Source organism: Fistularia commersonii, chromosome 11 (genome assembly GCF_037954325.1).
Source record: "Fistularia commersonii isolate RoL2024-O1a breed Wild chromosome 11, RoL_Fcom_v1.0, whole genome shotgun sequence".
Taxonomy (NCBI): domain Eukaryota; kingdom Metazoa; phylum Chordata; class Actinopteri; order Syngnathiformes; family Fistulariidae; genus Fistularia; species Fistularia commersonii.
Genome location: NC_141294.1, coordinates 356342 through 369099, shown reverse-complemented (window position 1 = coordinate 369099; position 12758 = coordinate 356342). Strand labels below are relative to the sequence as shown.

The 12758-nt window shown below is 50.1% G+C and overlaps 2 protein-coding genes across 7 annotated transcripts in view; both read right to left on the bottom strand.

Moving 5' to 3' along the window:
• mtbp (MDM2 binding protein) overlaps positions 1–2015 on the bottom strand; it is a 28863-nt gene extending 26848 nt beyond the window's left edge. Inside the window, exons 1-4 of the mRNA XM_086155979.1 lie at positions 1812–2015; positions 1279–1362; positions 1108–1181; positions 70–218 (exon numbers count right to left, since the gene is read on the bottom strand). Coding sequence (XP_086012105.1) covers positions 70–218; positions 1108–1181; positions 1279–1362; positions 1812–1881 — 377 coding nt within the window. The 5' untranslated portion in view covers positions 1882–2015. The remainder of the gene's footprint in view (positions 1–69; positions 219–1107; positions 1182–1278; positions 1363–1811) is intronic.
• Positions 2016–2867: 852 nt separating this feature from the next.
• zfat (zinc finger and AT hook domain containing) lies at positions 2868–12414 on the bottom strand. 6 transcript variants are annotated; one of them, XM_086155997.1, is made up of 26 exons: positions 12378–12414; positions 12245–12273; positions 11701–11809; positions 11344–11487; positions 10932–11084; positions 10463–10588; positions 10207–10317; positions 9893–10042; positions 9730–9806; positions 9504–9580; positions 9312–9377; positions 8939–9087; positions 8450–8541; positions 8183–8331; positions 7261–8110; positions 6900–7026; positions 6568–6800; positions 5920–6001; positions 5353–5469; positions 4462–4635; positions 4274–4362; positions 3994–4132; positions 3812–3918; positions 3617–3704; positions 3391–3497; positions 2868–3318 (listed from the first exon to the last, which is right to left on the bottom strand). In XM_086155997.1, the coding sequence occupies exons 2-26, from the start codon at positions 12260–12262 to the stop codon at positions 3124–3126; spliced, it is 3729 nt and encodes a 1242-aa protein (XP_086012123.1). In that variant the 5' UTR covers positions 12263–12273; positions 12378–12414; the 3' UTR covers positions 2868–3123. The 6 variants fall into 6 exon arrangements, with proteins under 6 accessions (XP_086012123.1, XP_086012124.1, XP_086012125.1 ...); XM_086155998.1 differs by having other exon boundaries at positions 2868–3312; XM_086155999.1 differs by having other exon boundaries at positions 2868–3312; positions 5353–5466.
• Between the last annotated feature and the right edge of the window lie 344 nt (positions 12415–12758).

Genomic DNA, 12758 nt, shown 5'->3' with positions numbered 1-12758 from the left:
TATACGGACTTAACTTTTACTCGTGGCAAGGGTTTCAACAAGAAGCAGAAAACTAGCAGATCGACTCACTCTGTCAGTACTTGCGATTGAGCTCGTTGGTCAAATTCCTCCTGGTCGCCGAGCGAGCCGAGACATAACTCCAAGGCTGTGAGCTTCTGATCTTCGTCGTCTGCTTTCTGGAGGCCCGCTCCCAGCTCCTCCCAGTCCGAGCTGCAAAACTAGGGGGAAAGGTGAAACAAATATGCTGGCGAATCGAGAAGAAGTATCACAACGGTGTGAACTACATCGCTTATGTTCTGATATGTCCCTCTGTTGTATTATCGATCATCCTTAGAGTCCCTGTAGTCCAGGGGTTGCCAACCCATGCGGCTCTTCCATCTTTACACTGCGGCTCTGAGCGGCTTGGGAAAATAAATTATAAATATTTAATTGAAGTGTATTTCATTTGTGTTAATTCATTTTTTTAAGTTTTAGTTCTAAGTTGGAAGATTATTGTGATCTTGAAATATTAAATAAAATTATAATAATAACGTCACACTGGCAGAAGCTGGTATACCCGCCGGCCGGTAAAGTCCTGATTTGCAGATGCTGTGCGCAGAAGTTCAGGAGCAGAAGTCGCATAAATCAGGTAAAATAAATATTTATGACGATATTTTGCAAATATTTATTTTTATTGTTTAGTGACACAGTGATTTTTTCCCGATTTATTTTTAGAATTCAGGTCAAGGCTCTGCTACACGCTCTGAAAGCCCAAAGCTCAAAATGAGTTCCGTACATAAATAAAATTTAATTTTCTCTGTAATACTTTGTCAATTTCAGAAGCAAGACGCTACACACTTATTTATACAAAGTGTAAAGGTAATAAAAAGCAATATATACAGTGGTACCTTTATTTTAGACGTCAAAAAGTAATTTTGGCTCCCAGTGTTTTCTTTTCCGAGGAAACCGGGTCCAAATGGCTCTTTGGGTGTTACCGGTTGCCGAACCCTGGTTTAGACTCAAACTAAAGCTTTGCGCTGTTTCCGACCTGCACTGAAGGCGGTGCACTGATGCATTTCTGGTAACTAAGTCGCCAGAAACATCATGTAAATAAGACGTGGGTCGGACCTGTGCGGGTCCCTGGCAGGCCTGGAGAGCGAAGAACCACCTCTGCACACACGGACTGCCACTCAGAGAACAAGCTGGAACGGAAAGACGGGCGACAAGAAGAGAAGTTCATGTGCAAACTGGTACATTATTATGCAAGAGGCAAAGTTATGAGGAGCGATTTGGCCGCACCTGGAAGCACAGCGACCCTCCTCGACGATGCTGGACGTGAAAACTCAAGCAGCCGATCGAGAATCTGCTTCACCGGAGCCAAACCTGGACAGGAATGCACGGCAGTCACGGGAAACTCCCTTCTTTTTAACGACTCGTCTGAGGAAAGCGCGTCATTGAGTCGTTTGTTTTGTGAGACATAGAGAGAGAAAGTTTTGGTGCAGCGGCTGTACAAGAGTTAAATGAATGACAGCGTTTTATTTGCAGCTTCTTGACTTTCCGGAGCAGCGATGAATCCTGACGTCCCGCTCATCGCTAATGCATCTCCAAGCTAACAGACGAGCTAGCGGTTAGCATTGTAAACACACCGCGTTCAACTCACCTCGCCTTTAACGAAGAAAAGATGTCACTTGGACATTAAAGCGAGGGCAGAGTTAACAATCGGTGGTGTGTGAGTGTGTGTGTGTGTGTGTGTGTGTGTCGATGAAGACGCGTTGGCCGCTTCCCGGTCGCCTCGGCTCCCCGGAGTCGCTCCCGCCGACATTCACACTCACATTTGTCGCCTTCCAGTCCGTCGTCGTCGCGGTCCTGACCGAAGGACAAAACCAACACGTACCGGTCCATCGCTTTTACTCAGCATGAGTAAGTTGCTCTACGATTCAGTGTCGAGAGTTAAACTGTCAAATTTCCCACCACATCTTCTTCTTCTTCGTGTGTGTCTATTAGCCGCACGCTAGCTATGAGCTACACACCGCCGCCTGCCGAGGAGGCGACCGGACAGGAACGGGCAATATTCTCCTGCCACGTCAGATTTAACTGAAGATAACATTTAAAAACAGTCCCATATCCACTGCACACCGAGTTAATCACGTTTCCTAGTCCTAGACAATATCTATCTTACGGGACTGCTTGAAAAATCCCCTTCTTCTTGTCCTTGACAGATCGCATCTCGCCAACGAGTGTCTCTGCAGCGCCGCCCCTGGACGGGCAGGCGAGGAGCGGGGAGGAGCTGCCACTCACCGCGGCCTCCTCACGGCCTGGGGGCTCCAGGCTGCTTCATACATGCATACATACATACAAACATACATTCATACATACATACATGCATACATGCATGCATACATACACAAAATTACACCTTTGATAAATCACCTTGGAGTTTAACTTTACCAAAGAGCCACAGCATGCGGCTCAAAATCCAGATCTCTTTTCAGTCAAATGGGACAGAGGAGTTCATTACTTGGTTGATAATGTGCCTTGTAGCAACAAACCAAATCCTTGACTTTTTGTGTGGCAAGAAGTCTCCTCTTACGCTCAACATACTATCAAACTGTAGCGATCATTTAGTCCGCTGGTTTGAAACACATTTAAACTGAGTCTTATTTGTTGGCATTGTCCCCAACTTCCATCTAGCAGCCTTTGGGAGGACGTTACCGCGGCTCTCCCTGGCTTTGGGTTTGCATTATAGGCTTCACAGAGAGCGAGGAGGTCCCAGATGAGTCATACACACATACATACATACATGCATACATACATAGGAGTCATACATCCATGTCTATTCAAGTGATCCTGACTCAAATGCACTTTTCACGTGGACAAATAAACTGCTGCACGAGAGATATTTTATTAAATAGGCTTTGCAAACTACAAAAAAAAAAAAAATCATAATAATCACAAATCACTCATCAATCATAAAGCCAAGTATTGCACCTAATGTCTTGGTAATAAACACATCTTGGAACTGATCTAGAGTACTTGGGAATTGTTCATGAGAACAGGGAGATACTCTTTAAATCCCGATCCATCAGTACATTTCGTGCCGCTTGACTCGATTGTATTTACTAACCAACGAGCTCTGAGTGACTTCTAGTTGATTTCTACAGTGTGTTCCTGGACATAGACTATATAGTGGTGTGCATTTTCTCCCTGAGTGAGGACGGTCAGCGCCTCCAGGTCGTGTCCCTCTTCCACCACCATCACCTGGTCGCCGGTTAGATGGCCCTCTGCGTTCACCACCATCAGCTGGTTGCCGCAAATCTCCTTCTCATCGGCCACCTGCAACTTCAGACACAGTGCGGCGTCAGCACGCCGGTCCGCGCAGCCACCTCGGCGCCTCGGCACGCTGCCGGTTACCTGCTCAACCACGGCGACCGTCCCCGGAGCCACGGCGACCATCGAGGTGACGGCACTTTGAGCCTCTGTACTCAGCTCGGCGATGTGCTGCAGAATGTTAACCGCCCCTGCAGACGTGCAAATATTTAGCATGGATAGAAAACACGTAGGAACACGACGCTTCTCGCTGTCGCCTTTCCAGAACTTGTATGACGCTCGAGAAGGCCGGACAGGGTGTTGTTGTTACCGTTGTCCTGCAGGGCTGAAACATGTGCTTCTGTCAGGTGCTCCTCATCCTCCGCAGGCACATACTGAGCATCCACGGCCTCTTCAACCTACATTTAGCCATGAAGCGGAGACCGTACGAATCTGATACGTGCTTTTGACATTTTGACAGCTACAAAAGTATTATTTGTCCATCTCTGCGCTGTGCTCTGTGTACCTCCCAGGTGCCTTCCACTGCTTTTGGGCCGTGTTTCTTCTTCAGGTGTCGGTTCAGCTCCCACTTGGTGCCATAAACAAACTTACATTCTGGACATTTCACGCCACCTAAAGAGATAACGGAATAAGATTTGTGTCGAATACGCTTTTTTTTTTTTCTCCACCTAAACAAAGATATCAGACCTTGTCGTTTCAAAGCCTCTGCGTCAGTGAGCCCGGATCCTGCGTTCTGATATTCTTGATCCGGGTGTTTCCTGCTGTAGTGTCGCTTGAGGGGGCCGGCGATGTTGCAGGAGTAGTGGCAGTGGGCACAACGGAAAGGCTGCGTTCAATCAAAACAACAGAAGCACTTTTACATTTCTTTCTGTGCCATTCGGCCCCAAACAATATATAACTGACGCTGCCTCGTGGTTGACGTGATGTAGTGTCTTTGCAACGGAGCTCAAAAGCCTCACGTTCTCACCTTAAACTCGGCATGCTGTTCCATGTGTCTGAGCAGCGACGGCTTGGAGACGGACGTGAAGTCACACTCTGAACACTTAAACCGTTTCCCTGTGGAAAGAAACGCAACCAAAAAAGGCGTCAAAATCACCAAATGTAGTCAACACTTGAGGAAGCGGTGTGTGTGTGTGTGTGCGCGACCGTAAGCACCTTCGTCGGTGTGGCTCAACCGGTGGCTTTTCAGGGTCCCTTTCGATTTGAAGGTTTTACCGCACAGGTCGCAAACGTGGCACCGGTCTTTGCTGTGCCGGTTCATGTGCGTCTTCAGGTTGCTCCTGCTGCGGCCCGCATAGTCGCACTGGCTGCAGAGGTACGGCTTCAGACCTGCAAACACACACATCCACATACAGTGTGTGTTCACATCTTGGAAGATAATACAACCGCAACGGTGCTGGTGAAAAGTCATTATTTAGTCATTGAACTCTGATTGCGTTAAAGAAACAGGAGGTAGGATTTCATTTCACTGCATGATAATTCAACTCCCATTAATTAGAAAAATGAACCGCGACTCTCCCTATGCGTGTTTTGGGGCGGCATTAGGAGGGACGAGGACAAAGCCGCTACTCCGGTAATAGCAAAAACTGTGCAAAAGCAGGCGAGCACAAACATCGTTTGGCTTCCTGCACCAAGGGCTGCGTCCATGCCAGCGCCGGATCTCTCCCTGCCAGATCCCCCTCCGCCAGATCCCGCTCCGCCAGATCCCTCTCTGCCGGATCCCTCCCCGCCAGATCCCTCTCCACCAGATCCCTCCCGGGGACGGATGTAGCTTTAAGTTTAACAGCTGCCAATGAGCTACTTGCAAAACGGCAGATTCTGCTCGTCCCTGCAGCCAGATGTCCAATTTCTTCACAAGTTAGCAACAATGCTGGCGGCGCTGGGGGACGCTGTTCCAAATCCCACCGTTTCACAAGGAACCTGTGAAACCCGCGGGATGTGTGTTCTGTTGCTGGAGAGCAGCTGGCAGGCGGCAAGACAGACGGACGCTCAACTCAGCCAAGAAGTGTGTGTGTGTGTGTTGTTTTTCCTGGGGGGGGGTTTCACCTTGGTGGGCCCAGATGTGCTGCTGGAAGTCACTGCTGGTCTTCAGGAAGTAGGAATCACAGTATGGGCACTTCTCTGCACGCTTCACCATCAGCCCTTTGCTCGGAACAGCATCTGCTTCACACACACACACACACACACACACACACACACACACACACACACACACACACACACACACACACAGGTCATATATGAAATATGCTAAGCTAGTAAGCAAGTACTCATGAGGAGCTTCTTGAATGTATAAAACTGACAACAACGGATACTAATAGATTTAAAGGGCAGTATTGAAAGCGGGTGTTTTTGGATGGAGCTAGTACAACTAGTTACGTCTAAAGCGGAGATGGCGCGGCTCAGCCGGACATCCCCTCCGATCAGAAGGTTGGTCCTTCAAATCCCAGTTCCTCCAGGCTGAGTGCCAAAGTGTCTGCCGGTTGCTCCCGATGGTCTGGGTCGTGCTTTGCATAGTACACTGCTGTCTAAATGGCCGAACGCACGCATGCGGTACAAGCAGCACCATATCTGTGGGTCGTCCTGGAGCTGTTGAATTTTTTTTTGCGTTACCTGGGTGTGAAGTTTTGACGTGGTGTTTCAGCCGATGTTCGGGGAAGCTCTGGTGACACACGGGACAGGCTGCACTTTTCCCCTGCAAACACAGGACATGGAAACATACGTTCCTCGGAAAGCAATGTTTCTACCTGCTCGACAACATATTGACCGGGGCTTTACATCTTGTTCGGTTATAGAAATAACACTTTGTCAGAAATATTACAAAATTATATTTCGTGCCTCGAAATATCCTAACGACTGTGGTGGGTTGCAGCCAATCCCAGCTGTCATTGGCCGAGAGGCAGGTTCGCCCTGGGCCACCCACAGAGACTGACGGGCTACAATCGACCAAATGCATGTTTTTGGACTGTGCATTAACTATAATAACAACAATAACAACAATAACAACAAGGGTAAAATGATTGTAACTATAGTTTGTTGGATTCCCGGTTCCTCCTAGTGTGTCAAAGTGTTGTTGAGCAAGACATTGAACCCCTAACTGCTCCCCTGGCAGCTGCTGCTCATGGTTCATCCATGATGGCTTCGTTGCAGAGAATCATTTTCCCCGCGGGGATGAATAAAGGATAAATGATTATGATATAACTATAAGAGCGTTGGGATGAAGCCGGTCGATTGTCTATCACAGGGGAGGCGGCAGGTCACCTGGTCCTGGTGCGTCTTCTGATGGGCCTGCAGCTTGTATTTGTCGGGCGTGCTGTATTTACAGCCCGGGTATGAGCAGGGGAGCAGCAGGCCGCTGTGCTTCTGGATCAGGTGCCGCTTCAAGGAGCTCTTGGTGATGGACGAGTAGCTGCACTTTGAGCAGTAATGCAGATGCTCCTTGGTGTGCGTGCGAACATGGGCGTTATAGTGGACTTTGTACCAGAACAGCTTTCCTGCACGGAGAAGTGAGTGATTTAGGACCGGACTAACCCAGAAGAAGAGCATCCGGCACGACGCCCGCGAATTCTCGACGAGAGGCTCCGCCATCTCACCGCAGTACTGACACTCCAGCTCCCCGTACATCTTCCTGAGCCGCTGGAACGTCTCCATGTCGAGCTGAGACTTCTGGAGGGACGAGAACACCTGCTGGAAGGCGCTCTGGTGGGAACGTCCGGACACCTGCACAGAGTCAGGCCGCCTCCATCAGAACCTCTCAGATAGAAAGAGATCTGTGCTGTACCACCTCCATCACTCTCAATCGCAAAAACAAACAAATAGTACGAGTAATCGGTGTGAAGCAGCGACGTAGCAACCACTCCGGGTGGAACTGTTATGCGTATATCTTCCTTATTTTTAAGCGACGGGCTGTATTCCCTATATTCAGGCTCCAAGGCAGGGTGGAACTCCACGTACCTCCTGGGTCTGCTGAGCGTGACCCTCCTGCCTCGGCGGTGCAGACGGCTCAGACGGCTCAGTCGGCTGAGCTGTGGCGGCGGCGGGGTTCCCTGACGGCGTGCGGGTGCTCTGGGACAGTGGCGTGCGCTCCGGCGTGGCGTGTGCACCTCCTGGGAGAGGAGGGCCACTCCTTTGCCCGTTATCTACCTGCCGCAGCACTGCGTCGTCTGCCGACGCGCTGGTAGCCTGGAGCCTCTCCTCCGTCGTCACTCGGTGCCAGTCGGACGACCTCGTGTCGGGGGGACTCGTGGTTTCTATGGAAACCTCTTGGAAATCTCCTCTTCCGAGCTGTATCGCCCGCTCTTCACCTGCAATGTTCTCCTGAGAGTCTGCTCCCTCTTCATCATTCTCTGTTCCTTTCTCCTCCTCTTCTTCGGTGCTTCTTACATCCCGCTCGCTCCTCCCGTTTCCCGGCTCCCCGTCGGGCTCCCGCTCCGTTTCTGAGCGGGCATCATCTCCGGCTACGCCTCCGACGGGCTGCATCAGGTAGAAGCTGTGGTTAATGCATCCGGTAAAGCCCTGCTCCTGGTCCACGTCGGGGTGGGCCTCTTGGAGGTGGAGCTTGAGCCTCTGGGAGCTGACGAACTTGCCGTCGCACAGCGTGCACACGTATAGGAAAGGGTGCTTTCGGACGTGGGCGGCCAGGGCGGACATCTTGGTGGCGGCGTGATCGCACAGCAGGCAGGCGAAGGGGCGCTGCGGCCCGTGCACCAACAGGTGGCGCTCCAGCACCAGCTTGTTCTTGAAGCGGCGGTTGCAGGTGGGACAGTGGTAGAGGAGCTGCCGGAGGCCCTGACGAGTCTTCAGCCTGGACCGGACGGAGAGGTTAGACGGGCACGTTTGTGAGGGGAGTTAAATATTTCAACGCCGCGAATCTTACTTCAGCTGCTGGTACATCTGGAGGACAGCCGGGTCTTTCATGTTGTGCCATTTTTCAACGTGCATGAGCAGGTTCTTCACGTCGGAGTACTTTTTCTGACAGAAGGTGCAGTGCTGCTTCACCTTCAGGTGGACGCGCTCTACGTGCACCTGCGGGAACAGTCGGAGAGAGGAGGACACCCTCCAATCACAGCTTCGTACGGAATCGTAAGGCCTTTACGGAGGGTGACCGCGGTGGAAACGCAGGCTAACGACGGAGGACAAAGACCTTGAGGTGTCCCGGGCTGAGGCAAGTGAAGGGACAGTGCTGACAGCTGAACTTCTCTCCCGTGTGCTTCCTCAGGTGGACATTCAGGTTGGCTTCGAAAAAGATAAATCAGGGATGTCATGCAAAAGAATTCACAGCGAGGCCGCGTGCGGTCACGCAACGCAGCGACTGCTTCCCACGTTTGGCCGGAATGGCTGGAAACATCGACCCTCCCCGAGGAGTCCATGCAGCGGTCGACAGAGGATGTTTCTTAAAAGACACGGTTATCGGACAGAATTAGATTCTCCTGATCGGAATTTGCAGACAAGAAAATGCGACGCGGTGGGAAAAACGGACTCCCAAACAAAGAGCTGGACTCATATGGACCGAAAAATGAATTAAATTCTATGAAGATGCGTTGAAGTCACGGAAAAGTCAGGTTGGCAGGTTGTGCTGCAGAGCAACTGGCTGCGTGGCTCCACCTCAGAGCCCTCCGCTCATGGCGCTCACCTTTGATGGCCGATGCATATTCACAGTGTGGACACTTGAAGGGCTTCTCCTGCGTGTGCGTCCTGAGGTGGGAGATCAGCGAGTGCCTGAACTTGAATATCTTGTTGCAGAACTGGCAGGCAAAGATCTTCAGCTGGCTCTGGAGTAAACTGAGGGAAGGGGGGGGGGTGTCAGCCGATTAGAGTTGCTGTGGCGTCGTGGCGGCTGAAGGGTTAGCGAGTTGGACCGGGTCTAGAATACAGGTGACTCTGTGCTCATTGCATACCTTAGCACTTAAGCAGACGCTGGGCTTTACCTCCAAACAAAGCAACAAACTATGACAACTAAAACCAGATCGCCATGCATCCAATAAATACAAATATTCATACAGTACTTGGTTGCATCTTGCTTGATGGAATATTCCTGGAAGCCTCTGGCGGCAGTTATCCCGGGGTTGGAACTGGTAGAAGAAACAAAGACAAACACGCTGTTGCGAGCAGGGCTTTGCAAAACGCTGTGTGAGTTTCTGAAGTGAACGGCGATCCATGGGATTTTACTCTCAGACATTCGGGGTTGCGTGTCCTACCTCAGCTCCTGGTCTCTTTCAAAGGTCGTGGACTCGCCTGTCCCGGCCTGCGACTGATCCTGAAGGGCCGCTGGCTGCTGTACAGCCCGGAATACAAATCGTAGAATAATCGCATCCACCATTTCAACGTGACATGGCAAAAAGCAACTTTTCAACTAAAATAAAGCCTTTCCGTTCCGGCGATACCTTCACGGTTTAACAACCGCCCGGCCGAAGCCCGGCTCACCTGTGACGCCGCCTGGGTGTCCTGACTTTCTCTTTCTCCATCCAAACTGTTCTCGACCGGAACCATTTTTAAAACACCTGTTTGATTACAAATGAAACACGAGTGTAAATGTCCAGTCGGCAACCCGAGTCCACTAAAATGAAGGGAGGACTCCCGGACTGGCCTGGAAGGGTTTCGTCTTCTGTCAGCACAACGCTGATGACGGATTTTCGGCTTCCTTTTGCGAGGCCGTCTTCCTTAGCGACGCGGCTTTGGCCATCGGACGGCGGACGACTTCTCTTGCTGGCTCTTGTGTGCCGAAAATTTGTCGTCCCTACGAGCAAAGGCACGGCTCATGTCAGGCGAAAGTGCGGTTTTCATGAAGTCGCTGAAGTATCCTTCAGCAAGAAATGCATAAATGGTTCTGTGGAGGCGCTTGAGACTGCACACGTGTTGAAGTCCAAACGCATTAAAACCATGGGAAAAAAAAAAACCTACTTGTTGCTCTCTGAAGTCCCGATCTTGCCGAGTTCGGCTTCATCCGGTTCAGATCGTCTCCCTGAGGGTCGGGATTTCCCGAGCCGTCGGCCCCCGCCTCACTGGAGTCACCTGAAAAAGCAAAGCATACATCTGGCAGAGAACCTAAACACATGAATTCTCCCGAGTGTTCGCTGGACATCTGCGACTCCTCGGGTCAATTCAATCCTCGCTTTTCAAAACACATGGCAGGTATGACTCGTGAAACACGCCTCACCGTTCCCGTCTTCCTCTTCCTCCGCCTCTCGGCTCAGGCAGATGTGTTTGAGAATCTGTCGTCTGTTGCTGAACAAGCGGTGGCAGTCCCTACATTTCAAGTCCAACACCCTGTTATCGCCTTCACCTGGCGGGGGAGAGACAGGTTTATATAATATGTTGTTAATTATTGAAGGGAACGTTAAGAGTCACCAATTACTGGAGCGAGAGGGAATAAAACTGGGGTGCTTATTACTGCACCGCAAATTCACACGTCTTTGTCTCTGACGTAGATGACAAGCGATTGTTTCCGCGGTGATGCGTTGGAAAAATTGACAATGTTCATGACGGTCCATGGACATTCCACAGTGAGCATGAAGTTACCGTGCTGACCCTTCAGCATACAGGCTTCTCAAGAGGATTCATGTTCGCCCTTGTATTCGTTGGAATTAAGGGATATAAAAAGTAATTCCCTGCCTCTGGTGATTTACCTCCTGCGTCTCCATCCTCCTTGTTCTTCCCTTCCTCTCTTTGAACCTCATCCTCTTGGGAGTTGCTGCGGTCTGACTTGCCGTCTTTCCATTCCGTTCGAGTTTTCTTTGTGGAGCCTTTAGGCCGTCCTCGTTTTCGCTTCACTGGGTTATCTACGCCACAGAAAGCAGCGCAAGCGCGTCATCACAATAGGTGTATTTAAAGTAAATGGACATACGCGCACATGCCTCACGTCTTCTTTCTCATTAGCCTGCTAATTTTAATGACGGATGAGAAATCAGCCGTCGGCAGAACATTTTCATCACACCCGCGTGTTTCACACGCACGTCAGCACATCGTGCGTGGTCATATTCGGTGTATCGTTTTGTCTGCAAGTTCAGACGCGAGGACGGAGCGTGGGCGACCGCTGACCTGCATCTCCTGCAAGGGGCTGCAGGGCGACGATGATGTCCCCCCCGGGCTCCTGCTGGGGGTGCAGCTGGGAGCAGTGGGCCAGCAGCAGGGAGCGACTGGGAGAGAAGAGGTTGCACAGCCGACACATAAACACAGAACCCACTAGAGAGACACGAAGGAAAATGGTAGCAGACACAGGGGTCGAGAGAGGGGAAACAAATGAGGGAGGGGTGAATGTAATTTCTCATTGTTTTTGGCCGTACACAGGTAACACATCGGGTTAAATGGTAGTTTCGTTTTGCTGCTCTCATGGCTTTTTAAAGACGGAATGGAAAATGCTACATAAATAAATAAAAAGCGGGTGAGAAGGTTCACCTTGTGCCGTGGTTTGTCGGTCCCTCTCAAACGGATCCGGCAGCGGCTGTTCGGGTTCGATCATCACAACCCGCTCGGGATTTTGGCCGCAATCTTGGTCTCGGGGTGACTTGGGAACACATTGAGAGCGGTAAGAACTCGATGGCATTTCCGGCAGAATATACATTTTCCTTACTTATAATAACGGGCGACTGTTGCGGTTCGTTAGAGCTCGGATCGATCGTCCGTTATCACGAATCTGTGCATCTCACTGAATTGTTCCTCAGCTTATGGTTCCCTTTTCAAGTGGAATATTCTAATTGAAGCTAATCACAATGCACTGCGTTTCAAAGCCTTCCCACGATTTACTTGTATAATCGCTGCATAGCAAAGGATTCCGGAAACAATCGTCACCGGGAAACGGAGCTCTGTGACATTGTTTTCACCGACGAGATAGCGATAGAGATATTAATGCACGAAACATGTTTGTTTATTTTGATTTTGGCTCCAGCTAACGTGAAGACCAGACAAACATATTCGAGTAGAAACTAGCGCTAATTCCTACCTGTTTTTGTGCCTCCATTTCTTCCGTGCCTAACGAGAAAAAAGAGTACCGAGGTATAGTTTCATTTTAGCAATAATTCTAAATACATGTGGGGTTTAAAAGTAGATTCGAACACTAATTTGACTTTACGTACATGGAAATTTCTGTCGAATCTGCGACACATGTCCTTCGAAGCGCCGGAAGTGGACCTGGCCTGATGTCGCTTTCGCCGACAGCGCCCCTTGTGGCGGGAGGACCGCATTGCACCCAAATCGACAATTCCAATAGAAGTTGTTTTTGTCAAAGAAAAACACTTTCGCCAGTGTTTCTCGATTGGTAGTTTTGACCCTGACTTGAATTAGTTTTTTTTTTCTAGAGAGATAGAAGTACTGATTGGAATGTGCAAGCCCCGTTTAGAATACAAGTCACATGACAGGTGAATGGAAAATTGTTTTCAATTGTAATTTGGCTGCATCATAATATATGGGTGCTCTCATCAGCCAACAATTGTATTATTTCCTTGCATGAAAGGGGG